Source organism: Rattus rattus, chromosome 7 (genome assembly GCF_011064425.1).
Source record: "Rattus rattus isolate New Zealand chromosome 7, Rrattus_CSIRO_v1, whole genome shotgun sequence".
NCBI classification, from domain to species: Eukaryota; Metazoa; Chordata; class Mammalia; order Rodentia; family Muridae; genus Rattus; species Rattus rattus.
Window position 1 is genome coordinate 92,672,042 of NC_046160.1, and position 19,453 is coordinate 92,691,494.

At 38.4% G+C, this 19,453-nt stretch overlaps 1 protein-coding gene across 1 annotated transcript in view; it reads left to right on the forward strand.

Moving 5' to 3' along the window:
* Positions 1-19,453, forward strand: part of Gphn (gephyrin) — a 289,114-nt gene that overhangs the window by 165,489 nt on the left and 104,172 nt on the right. Inside the window, exon 11 of the mRNA XM_032907990.1 lies at positions 16,879-17,016. Within this exon, the coding sequence (XP_032763881.1) occupies positions 16,879-17,016 (138 nt within the window). The remainder of the gene's footprint in view (positions 1-16,878; positions 17,017-19,453) is intronic.

The following is a 19,453-nucleotide window of genomic DNA, read 5'->3' on the forward strand; positions in this document are numbered from 1 at the left end:
TTTACCAAGAAACAAATCATCATCTATTTTATGTCCTTTTTTTTGTCATCTTGTTCAAATTGGCTAATCATCTGTTTCTGCTCTTATATTCATAATAGAATTATGTACTCTTTATTCGTGACTTTTCTTTTCATGGTACATACCATATCCCTAGATCACAAGGAACCCAGTCCCCACCTAGAATGAATGTTTTCTTTGATCATGACTTTGTGCCAAGCCTATTTTTCTTGCTACTACAATTCTGTGCATGTAACGCATGAATGCTCACTGTACTCCTTTCCCTATCTTTTTCAGCTCTTACTATACTATAAGGAAAGGGCACACTCTATTCTTGATTCTAACATTAAACTTTCTATTAACTCTCTTAACTTCCCAAAATTACTTAAATCAAACTAACTTCCTAAAACTACTTAAAATCATTAATTCATCTAAACAGTATTATCTCAAGAATATTCATATTCATGATGTTCTGCAGGATACTTGCCCAACAGAGTGGGCTACCACCCAGGAACTAATCACACCAGGCTATAGACAGTGAGGGTCTCCCAGTGTCCACTCACACCAAGCCAGATAAATGAGGAATATGGCAATGATAAACATGAGAAGGCACATTAGTACCAAGGAACAGCCTCATCTTGGAGAGGGGGTCCTGAAGAAGGGGTATTTGGGACAGCAGAAGAAATGACTTAAAGTCAACAATGGGGTGCAAGCTGACAGCTATGTGTTCTGACAAGTCTATGAGTCCCCCTCATACAATTTATATTGCATCCCTATATTTTGCACAGTTGAGAATTAATACATTCTTTTTATTATTTTATTTATTTACATTTCAAATGTTGTCCTCCTTACCAGTCTCCCCTCCATAAACTGTGCCCCCCCCAGCCTTGAACTCATGTTTTTAGATGACTCTCCAAACAGAATTCTAGACATCTCAACTCTTGCAGTCCAAACCCAGTCTTTTATTTACATAATCAATTCAATCATTACCTAGGTTCCCTTTTGATTATCCCAGGAATTTTGATATCCCAGCATTTTATTACCTTAGCCCCTTGATTCTTAGAAAAGACTCAAGAACATTTTTTAACATAGCAAATGAATTCAGAAATTGGCCTGCCTTTGTAAGCACAGACAATAAGCTAGCTGGCTGGGATCCAGCTCTGAGATCACATAAATTGGCTCTGTCCCATACTGATCTTGAACTCAGAAATGTGCCTGCTTTGTTATCTTTCTAACAAGCTGACTCATTAGTGCAGCTGCCTTTGTTTTTTAGGTCTGTGAATCCCTCATACAATTTATATTGCACCCTTATATTTTGTGTAGTGAGAAATTATACATACTTTTTATTATTATTATTATTATTATTATTATTATTATTATTATTATTTTATTTACACTTCAAATGTTGGCCCCTTCCCAGTTTCCCCTCCATAGCCCCCCTCTCACCAACCTTGAACTCATGTTTTCAGAGTTCTTTTCCACAGTCTTAAGTGCTGTACCTAAGCTCACATAGCATTTACCATTTTGCTGAGGAATATTGGACACATATTTGCATCCTAGACTCCTGCTGCTTCTAATTATCATAGAGTCATTAACCTTGGCAGGGAGAACATTTCCCAAAGGAGGAACATAAAGTAAATTGTGTACATTATTATACAAACAAGCCCACACTCACAGCAATCATCAACACTTGTGGGGGCCTGAGACCTGCTGGCTCTGTTCCAGGGGAAGGAACCTTGTCATGTTGTCCTTTCCACAGCCATGCAGGGCTTGGCACATCAGTAAAAAGAAGCAATCCTGGGATGAAGTCCCTGGGGTTGTGCCTCTCCAGTAGACCCATCCCGTCCAAGCAAGATGGTGGGCCATTTCCAGGAAGCTTACTTTGCCTACCTCAGCTCTTCCTACACGGCATCCACTAACACCATCATGCATGGTATGATACTCAAATACATAGCAACAATATGCATAAGGTCACCATTTCAAAGGTCTGCTTGTTGGTGCTCTTTGTTAAATTTTACACTAATTTATATTTTTCAGTTCAGAATTCAAGCTTAGTTTTTAGTTTGTTTGGTTTTGTTTTGTTGTTTGTGGTTTTGTTTTTGTCTTTTCAAGAAAGAGTTTTTCTGTGGAACTGTGTCCTACCACAGCCAGGCATGCTTAGGTTTTTGTTCTTGTTTTCTGTGATGTTCATTTTTTTTTTTATTAACTTGAGTATTTCTTATATACATTTCGAGTGTTATTCCCTTTCCCGGTTTCCGGGCAAACATCCCCCTCCCCTCTCCCCTTCCTTACGGGTGTTCCCCTCCCAACCCTCCCCCCATTACCGCCCTCCCCCCAACAGTCTAGTTCACTGGAGGTTCAGTCTTAGCAGGACCCAGGGCTTCCCCTTCCACTGGTGCTCTTACTAGGATATTCATTGCTACCTATGAGGTCAGAGTCCAGGGTCAGTCCATGTATAGTCTTTGCTTCATCCATCTTGTCTAATTGGGTGGCTGTATATGTATGGGCCACATGTGGGGCAGGCTCTGAATGGGTGTTCCTTCAGTCTCTGTTTTAATCTTTGCCTCTCTTCCCTGCCAAGGGTATTCTTGTTCCCCCTTTAAAGAAGGAGTGAAGCATTCACATTTTGATCATCCGTCTTGAGTTTCATTTGTTCTAGGCATCTAGGGTAATTCAAGCATTTGGGCTAATAGCCACTTATCAATGAGTGCATACCATGTATGTCTTTTCTGTGATTGGGTTAGCTCACTCAGGATGATATTTTCCAGTTCCAACCATTTGCCTCTTAATTTCATAAAGTCGTTGTTTTTGATAGCTGAGTAATATTCCATTGTGTAGATGTACCACATTTTCTGTATCCATTCCTCTGTTGAAGGGCATCTGGGTTCTTTCCAGCTTCTGGCTATTATAAATAAGGCTGCAATGAACATAGTGGAGCACGTGTCTTTTTTATATGTTGGGGCATCTTTTGGGTATATGCCCAAGAGAGGTACAGCTGGATCCTAGGCAGTTCAATGTCCAATTTTCTGAGGATCCTCCAGACTGATTTCAGAATGGTTGTACCAGTCTGCAATCCCACCAACAATGGAGGAGTGTTCCTCTTTCTCCACATCCTCGCCAGCATCTGCTGTCACCTGAGTTTTTGATCTTAGCCATTCTCACTGGTGTGAGGTGAAATCTCAGGGTTGTTTTGATTTGCATTTCCTTAGGACTAAAGATGTTGAACATTTCTTTAGGTGTTTCTCAGCCATTCGGCATTCCTCAGCTGTGAATTCTTTGTTTAGCTCTGAACCCCATTTTTTAATAGGGTTATTTGTCTCCCCTGTGGTCTAACTTCTTGAGTTCATTGTATATTTTGGATATAAGGCCTCTATCTGTTGTAGGATTGGTAAAGATCTTTTCCCAATCTGTTGGTTGCCGTTTTGTCCTAACCACAGTGTCCTTTGCCTTACAGAAGCTTTGCAGTTTTATGAGATCCCATTTGTCGATTCTTGATCTTAGAGCATAAGCCATTGGTGTTTTGTTCAGGAAATTATTTCCAGTGCCCATGTGTTCCAGATGCTTCCCTAGTTTTTCTTCTATTAGTTTGAGTGTGTCTGGTTTGATGTGGAGGTCCTTGATCCACTTGGACTTAAGCTTTGTACAGGGTGATAAGCATGGATCGATCTGCATTCTTCTACATGTTGACCTCCAGTTGAACCAGCACCATTTGCTGAAAATGCTATCTTTTTTCCATTGGATGGTTTTGGCTCCTTTGTCAAAAATCAAGTGACCATAGGTGTGTGGGTTCATTTCTGGGTCTTCAATTCTGTTCCATTGGTTTATCTGTCTGTCTCTGTACCAATACCATGCAGTTTTTATCACTATTGCTCTGTAATACTGCTTGAGTTCAGGGATAGTGATTCCCCCTGAAGTCCTTTTATTGTGATGTTCATTTTTTATTACACTTCTCACTTTGTGTATGTATTGTTTTTCAGATTTCATTGTCTCTATGTGTTACTCACATGCTTCCAGTTTTGGAAATTGATTACTAGAATATTACTAAGTTACAGTGTGCTAGTAAAGGGACTGTCTCTCAATAAGTGATTTGAACACATTTGTAAACAAATAAATAGAAGAAAATCCTTGGGCAGGCAGAACAGATAAGAGACAACAGAATATCTAATAAGAAACCTGGTTGGAAGCCACAAAAGGAAAACTAAACAACACCAAAGTCATTCTGTTTCTTAACAAGAAATGTTTTTCTTAACTACTCTTTATTTCATGTTTCGGTTTTGACCCATTTCCATTCACCTATCCCTAACTAAGTAGGATTTCTTAGGTAATATTATTGTAACGTAATAAGAAAAGCATGACGTTTTCTCTTGTATTACTCCAGGAAAGAGGTTTTGCATGATTCTTTGAGTAATATGCTAACCTCAGGTAGCTTTTACTTTGATCTTAAAAAATAAATAAATAAATTATAGGGTTTTTCAAGACAGGGTTTCTATGTGTAGGTAGCCCTCCCTGTCCTGGAACTCTGTGTAGACCAGGCTGGCTCCAAGCTCAGAGCTAAGTCTGCCTCTGCCTCCCTGCTACTCCCTGCCTACTTGGCTGGCTCACTTTGTTTCTTTCTTTCCTTCTTTCTTTCGTTCTCCCTTTTTAGATAAATATTTTAAGACTCTCCGACAGCATTCCAATCCCTCATGTTCTTGGTTGGCATTCACTGCGTGCTATCACTAACATAATCTTTCTCTGAATAACTAATGTAATTAGTAACTAACTGCATAAGCATTTATTGAGATACTGTTCAAGAATTGTCTAAATTTTCTCACCTAATCTCGAAAATACATCAACTTTATTTAATGAGGTTTTAAATATAGCCTTATATACTTTATTTACCAAGTTCACAAATGTTTTTTACTTATTCATGAAACCAAACATCAGTGCTGTAAGCAATATTTGTCTTTAATTTAAATTTGATCATACTTCTTGTTTTCTTAAATTATCATATTTTTATTTTTTATGAAAAAGAAATTGTATCACTTACTACTTTATGTCAATCTTTTTACTTTCTTTATTTTCAATATTATAGCTGATACAGAAAAAAAGGACATTGTTACTAAGTTGTAGAATAGAAAATCCCATCCTCATCCTTCCAACAGAGACACCATCTGTTTTTTAGTTACTACTTTATTTTTTTACAGTCCAGCTGTTACCCCCTCCCAGTCCCTCCTCCCACAGTTCCTCTTCCATTTCTCCTCCCCACTGTCTCCAAGAGGATGCCCCCACCACCAGACCTCCCCACTCCCTGAGACAACCTCAAGTCCTCTGCTGTATGTGTCAGGGCCTCAGATCAGGTCCTGTATGCTGCCTCACCATCTGAACAGCATTATATAATATCTGTATGAGAACTCCTGAAAACAGGTTAAGAAAAATGTACTACCCCATTTAAATACAAAACTGAAGACAGCCACATTGAAATGAATAAGACTTGGTCCCTTTGAATTGTGCTTTCCTCTCAAGCCATCACAACTCAGCATGTTCAGAAGAGAATACCAAACTCATGTCTTCTCATTGCTGAAGAATTGGGAAAGATTGAACATGGATCCAGTGTTTCTTATTTCAGATGGATGCACAAAGAACTGCTTTCTGCCTCATTGCACAAACAAAACCAGTATGACTTTGGTAGCTGGGAGTACAGTAAACAGGTGGTTAGAGGAAAGAAGATCAGTGTGGCACTCTAAAGACTAGAACGCCATACACAAATGCCAGCACCTCTTGCAACAATCAGGAAGAGCTCTTCCTAACTCTTGGCTTCTTAGAAGAGAAGAACTGAGCATGTTTCCGTGTTGCCTGACTGTCCTACTGGCAGTAACCAGTGAGCTTTGGATGCTGAGGGACACTAAGGAGAACCTATACCTGACTGCAGCATCAAGCAGCTTACAGTGTTGTAAGTAAACATCAGAGAAAGCATGAATTGTAAGCTCTAAAAGAACTACAAGTGTTCTTAATTGGAAAATTACACACAATGGCTCATAAGAGTCACACACACACACAAAGATTTTAGAAGCCTACTTCCTCAGAAACTCTGGCCAGGCTGATTGGAAAAAGATAGTTCCCCATACAAAGCCAGTTGATAAGTAATGACTTTTTTCTTAAAGGCTTAAAACTCAAAGTAGGGGAGAGGAGGAAGGATCAAAAGGCATACCAAACAATATAGAAACATGACTTAATCAAAGGACAAAATAAATCAGAAACCAACTAGGAATATGATTCTGTGAAATATAATTGTATGAGAATCCAAAATAATTACTTTTTAAAATCTTGATGATCCAGCCAGAATACAGCAAATACATAGGTGAATGCCAGCAGCAAACCACTGAACTAAGAACGGGACCACTGTTGAAAGAATCAGAGAAAGGACTGGAAGAGCTTGAAGGGGCTTGAGACCCCATATGAACAACAATGCCAACCAACCAGAGCTTCCAGGGACTAAGCCACTACCCAAAGACTATACATGGACTGACCCTGGACTCTAACCTCATAGGTAGCAATGAATAGCCTAGTAAGAGCACCAGTGGAAGGGGAAGCCCTTGGTCCTGCTAAGACTGAACCCCCAGTGAACGTGATTGTTTGGGGGAGGGCGGTAATGGGGGGAGGGTGGGGAGGGGAACACCCATAGAGAAGGAGAAGGGGAAGGGTTAGGGGGATGTTGGCCCAGAAACCGGGAAAGGGAATAACATTCGAAACATAAATAAGAAATACTCAAGTTAATAAAAAAAGAATCTTGATGATCTCAAAAAGATAATGATTTGAAATTGTAAAAATACATGAACAAAATTAGAATATCAATAGAGATTCGAACCATATAAAAGTGATTTTTAGAATAGAAGAATATAGTAACTGATTTTAATTTTTTTTCTGGAGGCTCAGCAGCAGATTAGATCAAGCAAATGAGTCCATAAACACAAATATATAGCTCATTTGAAATTTTGGAGTTAGAAAAACAAAAAGTGAAGAAGTTCAAAAAGCTTTCTAGTATCATCAATCAAATTATGTAGAGGTTGAGAAAAGAGAGGAGGAAAGAGAAGAAGGGAAATTATAGAAACAAATAAGCCAAAGAAAAGAAGGGAAGGAAAAGCTGAAATTACTTTGTAGAAATATTAATAAAAATATCCCAAACATAAGAAAGAAATGTTCATTCAAATACAATAAACTCAGGCTGGAGAGATGGCTCAGAGGTTAAGAGCACTGACTGTTCTTCCAGAGGTCCTGAGTTCAATTCCCAGTAACCACATGGTGGCTCACAATCATCTGTAATGGGATCCAATGCCCTCTTCTGATGTGTCTGAGGAGAGCTACAGTGTACTCATATGCATAAAATAAATAAATCTTTTTAAAAATGTAAACTCAAAGCTACAGCTAGGATAAATCCAAAGATGTAAATATCAAGACATGCTATTCTCAAATTGTCACCAACTAAAGGACAAAAAAAAAAGATTTATCATATTCAAAGGAGCTCCAATAAAAATCTCATTAGTTATATTAGGATATCTTTACAGACCAGAATTTGTTCAGATATTACTTCCAAAGTGATTTTTAAAAAAGAAATTCTTTCAGCAAACAATATTATATCCAGTAAAACTGTCCTTCAAACATGAAAGCAAAATGAAGACTTTCCCAGATAAACCCAAGCTGAGGTATGTCAGCACCACTAGATATTTCCTGTGAGAAATGCTAAATAAAGTACTTCATGATGAAATGATAAGAGAAATGACTAGACTGCAACAGAAAAGTGTACAGAAATAGAAATCTGAACATACATGGAAATAAATTACCGGCTAATATCAAATAGTGTAATATTTTAATGATGGAGTTAAAAGTCCTTTTAATTTGGGAGCTGAGAGATGGCTGCAGGATTAAGAGCACCAGCTGCTTTCCCAGAGGCCCCAGATTCAATTCTCAGCGTGCATATGGAAGCTCACAACCATCCTTAACTCTAGGTTCAGGAGATCTGACATCCTCTTCTGGCTACTTCAGGTACAAGGCACACACATGTACACAGACATGGAGGTTGGCAGAACACTCATACACAAAAACGTTTTTAAGTACTTTTACTTTGGTTAAAAAAATCTAAACATAAAAGCATAATATAGAGCTATAAAATATGTGTACCAATAAGCAATACATAAAAATATCATATATAATAGTTGAGATAAGAAGATAAAAGAGTAGGAGAAACCTACTTTTGAGCCCATTAACCAGTGTGTATCAGCTTTTGGGTGTTTTGTTTTGTCATTTGTTAATTGTTTGGTTGGTTTTTAAAGCAAACTCATAGTGTGTTGCCCAGGCTGGCCAAGAATCATATCTATAACATCACACCCAGTGCATCTGGCTTTTAAAAATAAAATTTTTGTAATTCAAGTAAAAAGAACACTAAATTTATTGACAATAATGTTTGAAGTTATATATAGTGTTTATTTATATAGCCATCTTTTTGTCATTTGATATATTCTATACTATGATATGTTTGGAGCATTTTTGGTCTATAATTTTAAGATACTTTCTCCCTTGGAAACCTGAAAATATAGTTAGGAAAAGAGACGTTAAATAAATATAAAATGTATATTTATAAAATATAAATGCAATATGTAAAGAAAATCCTATGAGGATGTTTTGTGATACCTAAGTGTATTCAAGGCCCAGACCTAAACATAATAAAAGCAATTTACTATAAACCAACAGCCAATATCAAATTAAATGGAGAGATACTTGAAGCAATCCCACTGATATCAGGGACAAGACAAGGATGCTCACTCTCCCTGTGTCTATTCAATATAGTACTTGAAGTATAGGGAAAATTTGTAAACATGTTTAGCATCATAACAGATGCAATACTCAAGAAAATGTTACAAGAGTATGATGAAGAATTCCTGTATGCTTTTCATCCACACTCCCCAAATATCAATATTTTGCCACAATTAAATGTTGCCATATTTATTTCCATATTAACAGGCATATACTTTACTAAACCGTTTATGGATAAAATGCTGACATAATGCCTCTTTATCCGTGCTTCAGTGTGGATTTAAAATAGGGGTAAAATGAGGTTGATGGGAAAAAATAAGACATTGTCTTGCATAACATCAGTACAGTTATGAAAAATCAAGAAATTAACAGTACCATAATACTATTATGTAATCTGATTCCAATTAAATTTTGCCAGTTATTCTAATAATGTTCTTTATAGCAAATGGGTAAAAGAATAATTCTTTTGTTCTGATCTTGGATTCAACCCAGATTCATACATTATATTTAACAATAATGTCCTCTTAGACTCTTTTAATCTAGAACATTACTCATGTTTTTCTTTGCTTTCATAGTCTCAATACTTATGAAGAGCATAGGTCAGTTATTTTATAAAATGGTACATTTTATATAATATCTAAATTATATAAATTTAATTTTTCTGATGTTTCATAGTGATTTAATTGCTATACAATTTGTCAGGAATGTGATGGTGTGTCCTTTTCAATATATCACATTAGTGAGACCATGGTGTAAGTTTGCTCAGTTGTTAGTGGTTCTACTGCAGATCCCTTGATGGAAATGGTGGATAGTAGGTTTTACACGAAGAAATGACTTTTTGGCTTTGAATTTAATAAGTACCAATAGAGATAACATTTAGCCTCTATAAATACCTTGTTTTTCTTGAAGTTTTTCCCCTTCTGGTTTTAGTATCCTTTGATGATTTTTGCCTGAACCAGTTATTAGCATGAAGATTACCATTGTACGCTTTTCTAATTATACTTTTTTAATAAGTTGAAATTATGTTATAAGGAAGAATTTTTAAATCATTATTTATATTACTGTCTATTCATGGATTATTATTTTCATTTTATTAAATAAGTCTTTTTGCCATAAATCAATGCCAAGTTTAGCCAAAAGGAGCCTTTCAGGCTTGCTCTAAGAACCTTTTTCTATGTTCTCATCACTATTTAAATATTTATTTACCGAAAAACAAAGAAATTGTGAGGGAAGAATAGCAATTTCCCAGGGAAACAAAAAAAATGGGAGAAAAGTTATTCTAGGCAGAAAGAACATTACATATTAAAGCAAGAAAATATGAAATGATACTATGTGTTTAGCTATCCACAATATTGCCAATTTTATAAGCAGTGGGCAGGATGCTGAACAAGAAGAAGGGGAGAACTTTATATAATATCCTAAAGAGTTGAAATTGTATCCTATGGGTGATAATGAATCCTGATGTAAGTTACAGAACTGAAACTGTGAAAACAATGTCCTGTGTTAGAATAGTGAGGCCCAGACCTCCCTGCAGTGTTTTGTTTTGTTTTGGGGTTTTTGTTTTTAACTATTTGTTACTCAGCCCTACAAAATAAGCAGTCTTTTCATCTATGCTCTGAGTTATGTCAGAAATGCTGTGAGATACATTACCTTGAATATACATGTTTAAAACCTGTAAAACCATGAAATTTGAGACAACATAAGAAATTATAAGTACTTTTTTTAAAAAGTGATTTGTCATACTGAGTGTATGAATCCTGCCATTGTTTTTCCCTAGGAATTTGGAACTAACTTCTCTTGATTAGAAAGATTAGAAAGATTAAATGCTTGCCACCTCTAAATTACTCTTACTTCAACCTACCCAATACTGTAACAGTTTAAATTGAATGTACACGTTACTGTCATCTGTATTCATTACATTTCCTAGAACACTTGTTCTAGGCCATCTGCTATTCAAAAAGAGCCTGAGAAGAGAAATACAAGGCATTGTACCCCCAAACACTCTGTGATGCTAAAAGCTGAGGTATAAACAAGGGCAGTAAAAAAAAAAAGATAAAATAAAGGCAGACCAAGACTGTGAGTGTCAGTATATCTAAAAGTATTGATTTACACTGCAAGTAGTTTAGGAAACTCCTGGTAATCCTTATGGATAGCAGAACTTCCTTCTGAGGTTTTGAATTAATCAAGAAGAACCTGGACAAACATTTTGTTGCTACTATAGTATGTTCTATAATTTGAAAGCTGCCTCCATTTATTTGTAATTTTTTTATTATTACTTTTACTTTTTTACAGTCCAGCCATTGCCCCCTCCTGATCCCCTCTCACACAGTTCCACCCCCTGTCTCCAAGAGAATGCCCCCACCCACCCACCCAGCAGGCCTCCCTTCTCCCTAGGGCCTCAAGTCTCTCAAGGAGTTAGGCACATGTTCTCCCACTGAGGCCAGACCAGGCAGTCATCTGCTGTATATGAATTGGGGTGTCAGACCATTTAGTGTATGCCGCTGCTTGGTGACTCAGTGTCTGAGAGATCTCTGGGCTCCAGGTTAGTTGAACCTGCTAGTCTTCCTTTAGGTCTTCCTCCTCTTCAACTTCTAGTCTTTCCCTAATTCAACCACAGGGATCCCTGACTTCAGTCCAGTGGTTGGGTGTAAATATCTGCATCTGTCTCAGTCAGCTGCTTGGTGGTCCTCTCAGAGGACAGCTATGCTAGACTTCCATCTGTAAGTACACCATAGCCTCAGTAATAGTATCAAGCCGTGAAGTCTTCCCTTGAGATGGATCCCAAGTTGGGCTGATCACTGGACCACCTTCCCCTCGGTCTCTTCTCCATTTTTGTCCCTGCAGTCTTACATAGGAACAATTCTGGGTCAGAGTTTTTGACTGTGGGATGGCAACCCTATCCCTCCACTTGATGCCCTGTCTTTCTACTGGAGGCGGACTCTACGAGCTCCCTCTCTCCACTGTTGGGCATTTCATCTAAGGTTCCTCCCTTTGAGTCCTGAGAGTCTCTTACCTTTCAAATCTCTGGTGCTTTCTAGAGGGTTCAACCCCACCTCCACAGCCAGGGGTTACATATTTTCATTCATTCTGCTGGGCCCTAGGGTTTCTCTCCTGTTTCCCCCACAACCCCCATACCTAATCATGTTCCCCTTTTTACCTCCCCGGCTCCTTTCCTAACCAAGTCCCTCCCCACCCCTTGATTATTTTCTTCTCCCTCCCAAGTGGGATTGAGGCGTCCTCACTTGGGCCCTTCAGCTTGTTAACCTGTATCCTGGGTATTCTGTACTTTTTTGGCTAATATCCACTTATTAGTGAGTACATACCATGCATGTCATTTTGGGTCTTGAGTTACCTCAGTGAGAATATTTTCTAGTTCCATTCATTTGCCTGCAAAACTCATGATGTCCTCTAACTTGATAGCTGAATTCCATTGTGTAAATGAACCACATTTTCTGTGTCCATTGTGGGACGTCTGGGTTGTTTCCTGCTTCTGGCTATCACACATAAGTTCACTAGGAACACAGTAGGACACGTGCCCCTGTGACATGGTGGGGCATCTTTGGGGTATATGCCAAGAGTGGTATTGCTGGATCTTCAGGTACATCTATTTCCAATTTTCTGGGGAATCTCCAAATTGATTTACAGAGTAGTTTTACCAGTTTACAAATCTGCCAGCAATGAAAAAATATTTCTCTTTCTCCACATCATTGCTAGCATGTGCTGTCACCTGAGTTTTTTATTTTGGCCATTCTGATTGGTCTGAGGTGGAATCTCAGGGTTGTTTTTTATTTGCATTTCCCTGTTCACTAGGAACTTTGAACATTTCTCTAGGTGCTTCTCAGCCATTCAAGATTCCTCTGTTGTGAATTCTTTGTTTGGTTCTGTACCCCATTTTTTTATTGAGTTGTTCGGCTTTTTGGTGGTTGGCTTCTTGAGTTCTTTGTATATTTGGGGTATTAGCCCTCTATTGGATGTGGGGTTAGTGAAGATTTTTTTCCCAGTCTGTAGGTTGCCCATTTGTCTTATTGACCATATCCTTTGCCTTACAGAAGCTTTCCAGTGTCATGAGGTCCCATTTATCAATTCTTGATCTTAGAGTGTAAGCCATTAGAGTTCTGTTTAGGAAATATCCCCCTGTGCCAATGAGTTCAAGGCTCTTTCCTACTTTCTCTTGTATTAGATTGAATGTATCTGGTTTTATGTTGAGGTCCTTGATCCACTTGGACTTGAGCTTTGTGCAAGTTAACAAATATGGGTCTATTTTCATTTTTCTATATACAGACAGCCAGTTAGACCAGCACCATTTATTGAAGATGCTTTCTTTTATCCATTTATATTTTTGGCTTCTTTGTCAAAGATCAAGTGTCCATGTGAGTAGGTTTATTTCTGGGTCTTCAATGCTATTCCATTCATTGACCTGTCTCTGTACCAATACCATGCAGTTTTTAGCACTATTGCTCTGTAGTACAACTTAAGGTTAGGGATGGTGATTCCTCCAGAAGTTCTTTTATTGTTAAGAACTGTTTTTGCAATTCTGCTTTTTTTTCCATATGAAAATGAGAATTGCTCTTGCCATGTCTGTAAAGAACTGTGTTGGGATTTTGATGGGGATTGTGGTGAACCTGTAGATTGCTTTTAGTTCCTAAGGACGGCCATTTTTACTATATTACTACCAGTCCATGAGCATGGAAGATCTCTCCATTTTCTTAGGTTTTCTTCAATTTATTTCCTGAGAGACTTTAAGGTCTTGTCATACAGATCTTTCACTTGTTTCATTAGCGTTACATCAAAGTACTTTATACTATTTGTGACTGTTGTGAAGGGCGTCGTTTCCCTATTTTCTTTCCCAGCCTATTATTTGTATAAAGGAAGGCTACTGGTTTGTATGAGTTAATTTTACTTCAAGCCATTCTGCTAAGTTGTTTATCAGTGGAGAAGTTCTCTGGTGGAATTTGGGGGGTCATTTATGTATACTTTCATATCATCTGAAAATAGTGATACCCTGACTTTTTCTTTGCCAATTTGTATCCCCTTGATCTCCCTTTGTCTTGGCTCTGGCTAGAACTTTCAGTTCTGTGTTGAATAGATATGAGGAGAGTGGGCATCCTTGTCTTGTCCCTGATTTTAATGAGATTGTTTAAAGTATCTCTCCATTTAATTTGATATTGGCTGTTGGTTTGCAGTGAATTGCTTTTATTATATTTAGGTATGGGCCTTGAATTCCTGATCTCTCCAATAACTTTAACATGAAGGGTGTGTCATATTTTATCAAATGTTTTTTCATCATCTAATGAGATGATCATGTGAATTTTTTTGAGTTTGTTTATATATTGGATTACACTGGTGAATTTTTATATATTAAACCAACCTTGCATCCTTGGGATGAAGCCTACTTGATCCTGGTGAATGATGGTTTTGATGTGTTCTTGGATTCAGTTTGCTAGAATTTTATTGAGTATTTTTGCATTGATATTCATAAGCTAAATTGATCTAAAGTTCTCTTTGTTGGGTCTTTGTGTGGTTTAGGTATCAGAGTAACTATGGCTTCATAAAATGAATTAGGTTGTGATTCCTTCTGTTTTCTGTTTTATGGAATGGGTGAAGGAGTGTTGGTGTAAGCTTTTCTTGGATGGTCTTATAGAATTCCTTGCTAAATCCATCTGGCCCTCAGCTTTTTTGGGGGGGGGGTGGTTAGAGACTTCCTCTATTTCCAGGTATGGGACTATTTAGATAGTGTACCTGAGCTTGGTTTTACTTTGTTACCTGGTGTCTGTCTAGAAAATTATACATTTCATCTAGATTTTCCAGTTTTCTTGAGTATAGACTTTTGTAGTAGGATCTGATGATTTTTTTTAATTTCCTTTATTTCTGTTGTGATGCCTCCCTTTTCATTTCTGATTTTGTTAATTTGGATACTCTCTCTGTGCCCTTTAGTTAGTTTGGCTAAGGGTTTAATCTATCTTGTTCATTTTCTCTAAGAACCAGCATTTGGTTTTGTCGATTCTTTGTATTATTGTTCTTTGTTTCTATTTGGTTGGTTTTGGTCCTGAGTTTGATAATTTCCTGCCCTCCACTTTTCTTAGGTCTGTTTGCTTTTTTTTGTTCAAGTGCTTTCAAGTGTGCTATTAAGTTGCTAGTGTAGAATCTCTCCCTTTTTTTTTTTTTAATATATTTTTTACGTATGAGTACACTGTAGCTGTCTTCAGACACACCAGAAGAGCGCATCAGATCCCATTGCAGATGGTTGTGAGCCACCATGTGGTTGCTGGGAATTGAACTCAGAATATCTGAAAGAGCAGTCAGTTCTCTTAACCACTGAGCCATCTCTTCAGCCCCCCTCTCCAGTTTTCTTACCAGGGCACTTAGTGCTATGACTTTTCCTCTTAGCACTGCTTTCAGTGTGTCCCATAAGTTTGGGTATGATGTGTCCTCATTTTCATACAGTTCTAGGAAGCCTTTATTTCTTCTCTGACCAAATTATCATTGAGTAGAGAGTTGTTCGTTTTCCATGAATATGTGGGCTTTCTGTTGTTTTTGTTGTTATTGAAGTCTAGCCTTAGTCTGTGGTGATCTGATAGGATGAATGGGAATATTTCAGTCTTCTTGTATCTGTTGAGGCCTGTTTTGTGACCACTTATATGTTCAATTTGGGAGAAGGTAGCATGTGGTGCTGAGAAGAAGGTATTTTCTTTTGTTTTAGTATGAAATATTCTGTAGTTATCAGTTAAATCCATTTTGTTCATAGCCTCTATTATTTTTACTATATCTCTGTTTAGTTTCTGTTTCCATGATTTGTCCATTGATGAGACTGAGATGTCGAAGTCTCCCACTATTATTGTTTGGGATGCAATGTGTATTTTGAGCTTTAGCAAAGTTTTTTTTTTTTTTTTTTTTTTTTGTTGTTGTTTTTTGTTTTGTTTTGTTTTGTTTTTATGAAAGTGGGTGCCCTTGTGTTTGAGGCATAGTTGTTGAGAATTGAGACTTTCTCTTGGTAGATTATTCCTTTGATGAATATGAAGTGTCCTTCCCCATCTTGCTTGATAACTTTTGGTTGAAAGTCTAATTTATTAGATATGAGGATGGCAACTCCAACTTGTTTCTTGGGATCGTTTGCTTCCCAAGACTTTTTTCCAGTCTTTTACTCTGAAGTAGTGTCTGCCTTTGTCACTCAGGTGTATTTCATGCATGCAACAAAATGCTGGATTCTGTTTGCAAATCTAGTCTGTTAGCTTGTATTACAAAAGAATCTTACTATGGTAAGTTCAATAATATTCTCTTGAATACTTTAATTTCTTTAGTAGGACGAATATTTTTCATGTCTGATTTGTTTTGTAGTTTGGGTCATCAATATAGCTTCTAGGGATTCTTTTTCAGACCATTTATATTGATTTGTAAGGTAGTTATTAAAATTTATTTGGAACCATCAAATAGATTTTGCTTATAGAAAATTATTTTTCCTGTTTCTTCATTAACTCTATTAACTTGACACAATGTAGAAAACATCTGATAAGAGAGCCTAACTTGAGAATTGTGTTGGCCTGTGGGTATGTCTGTAAGAGATTGTCTTGCTTATTTATTGACATTTGAGGACTCAGCCTAGTGTGGGTGGTAACATTCACTAGACCCATGTTTCTGGGCTGTGTTGCCACAATACAGATAAATGAGCCTAAGCCTGACCCATTAGGCCAGTAGAATCTACCATGGTTTTTGCTATCTTGTCTGTGAGTAAATTCCCTAGTTAACAGTGAAAGTTTAAGTCCTCTATCACCAGCTATATGACCTAGGCAAAGATATAAATCCTACTTAAGCCTCTTTCTTCATCTGTAAGAAATGGTAATAGGACCTCAGTATAAAATTTCTTGATTCATAGTAAACACTCGATGATCTACCAGTATCATTAAATTTTACAGTTTTGGTACATGCTATATATAACATTTCTAATTTGATTTAATGTTCTATAAGAATGTGTCAGCTACAAGAGACATAGTTCTCACCAGGACCCAGAAATTGAAAATTTAAGTATTTAAAGTCATTCTTCCTTGCTAATCAGTGTTTGAGTGTCTTATTCTCAGTTAACTGTCTTCTGTTTAGGTCACAGTGCTGTAGATATCACCAAGGTGGCTAGAAGACATCGCATGTCTCCTTTTCCTCTGACGTCTATGGACAAAGCCTTCATTACAGTTCTGGAGATGACTCCGGTGCTTGGTACAGAAATCATCAATTACCGAGGTACTTCATGTTTATCTTGGTCTCTATCTTCCTGCAATATGAATGCATCAGGTCCTGAAGGACAGCGCTGACTCAGCATTATCAACTGCCGCCGCCGCCGCCGCCGCCGCCGCCGCCGCCACTACCACCTCCACCACCACCACCACCACCACCACCACCTCCACCACCACCACCACCACCACCACCACCACCACCACCACCACCACCACCACCACCACCTCCACCTCCACCACCACCACCACCTCCACCACCACCACCACCACCACCACCACCACCACCACCACCACCACCACCACCACCACCATCCCACCACTACCACCACCACCACCTCCACCGCCACCACCACCACCACCACCACCACCACCACCACCACCACCACCACCACCTACATCACCACCACCAACACCACCACCACCACCACCATCACCACCACCACCACCACCTCCACCACCACCACTACTACCACAACCAGCAGCAGCAGCAGAAGCAGAATATTCTTTCTTGTTTGTTTATTCTATTAAACTAGGATTTACTTAATAATCAGTTTAAAATACTAGCTCTCTTTCATTCCATAAAAATATGGTTGGGCCCTCTGTGCTTTTTATCCAAAATACCAGTTCTATACCCTAAAGATGGTGCTATCAGAATTTTTTTTTTTTTTTTTGTATTATATTACTCTGTAGCCTAGGCTGGCTTTCTTTTTTTTTTTTTTTTTTTTTTTTTTTTTCTTTTTTTTTATTAACTTGAGTATTTCTTATATACATTTCGAGTGTTATTCCCTTTCCTTTTCCCGGGCAAACATCCCCTCCCCCTCCCCCCTTCCTTATGGGTGTTCCCTCCCCACCCTCCCCCATTGCCGCCCTCCCCCAACAATCACATTCACTGAGGGTTCAGTCTTAGCAGGACCCAGGGCTTCCCCTTCCACTGGTGCTCTTACTAGGATATTCATTGCTACCTATGAGGTCAGAGTCCAGGGTCAGTCCATGTATAGTCTTTAGGTAGTGGCTTAGTCCCTGGAAGCTCTGGTTGTTTGGCATTGTTGTACATATGGGGTCTCAGGCCCCTTCAAGCTCTTCCAGTTCTTTCTCTGATTCCTTCAACGGGGGTCCTATTCTCAGTTCAGTGGTTTGCTGCTGGCATTCGCCTCTGTATTTGCTGTATTCTGGCTGTGTCTCTCAGGAGCGATCTACATCCGGCTCCTGTCGGTCTGCACTTCTTTGCTTCATCCATCTTGTCTAATTGGGTGGCTGTATATGTATGGGCCACATGTGGGGCAGGCTCTGAATGGGTGTTCCTTCAGTCTCTGTTTTAATCTTTTGCCTCTCTATTCCCTGCCAAGGGTATTCTTGTTCCCCTTTTAAAGAAGAGGTGAAGCATTCACATTTTGATCATCCGTCTTGAGTTTCATTTGTTCTAGGCATCTAGGGTAATTCAAGCATTTGGGCTAATAGCCACTTATCAATGAGTGCATACCATGTATGTCTTTCTGTGATTGGGTTAGCTCACTCAGGATGATATTTTCCAGTTCCAACCATTTGCCTCACAATTTCATAAAGTCGTTGTTTTTGATAGCTGAGTAATATTCCATTGTGTAGATGTACCACATTTTCTGTATCCATTCCTCTGTTGAAGGGCATCTGGGTTCTTTCCAGCTTCTGGCTATTATAAATAAAGCAGCGATGAACATAATGGAGCATGTGTCTTTTTTATATGTTGGGGCACCTTTTGGGTATATGCCCAAGAGAGGTATAGCTGGATCCTCAGGCAGTTCAATGTCCAATTTTCTGAGGATCCTCCAGACTGATTTCCAGAATGGTTGTACCAGTCTGCAATCCCACCAACAATGGAGGAGTGTTCCTCTTTCTCCACATCCTCGCCAGCATCTGCTGTCACCTGAGTTTTTGATCTTAGCCATTCTCACTGGTGTGAGGTGAAATCTCAGGGTTGTTTTGATTTTGCATTTCCCTTAGGACTAAAGATGTTGAACATTTCTTTTAGGTGTTTCTCAGCCATTCGGCATTCCTCAGCTGTGAATTCTTTGTTTAGCTCTGAACCCCATTTTTTAATAGGGTTATTTGTCTCCCTGCGGTCTAACTTCTTGAGTTCTTTGTATATTTTGGATATAAGGCCTCTATCTGTTGTAGGATTGGTAAAGATCTTTTCCCAATCTGTTGGTTGCCGTTTTGTCCTAACCACAGTGTCCTTTGCCTTACAGAAGCTTTGCAGTTTTATGAGATCCCATTTGTCGATTCTTGATCTTAGGCGTAAGCCATTGGTGTTTTGTTTAGGAAATTTTTTCCAGTCTAGGCTGGCTTTCAATCTGTTGTTCTCCTGCACTAGCCTCCTGGGTGCTAAGATTATAAGCATATGCCACCATGCTCCATTTAATTGCATTTTTGAATTAATAATATTTTCAACTTATAATGGTTTATTAGGA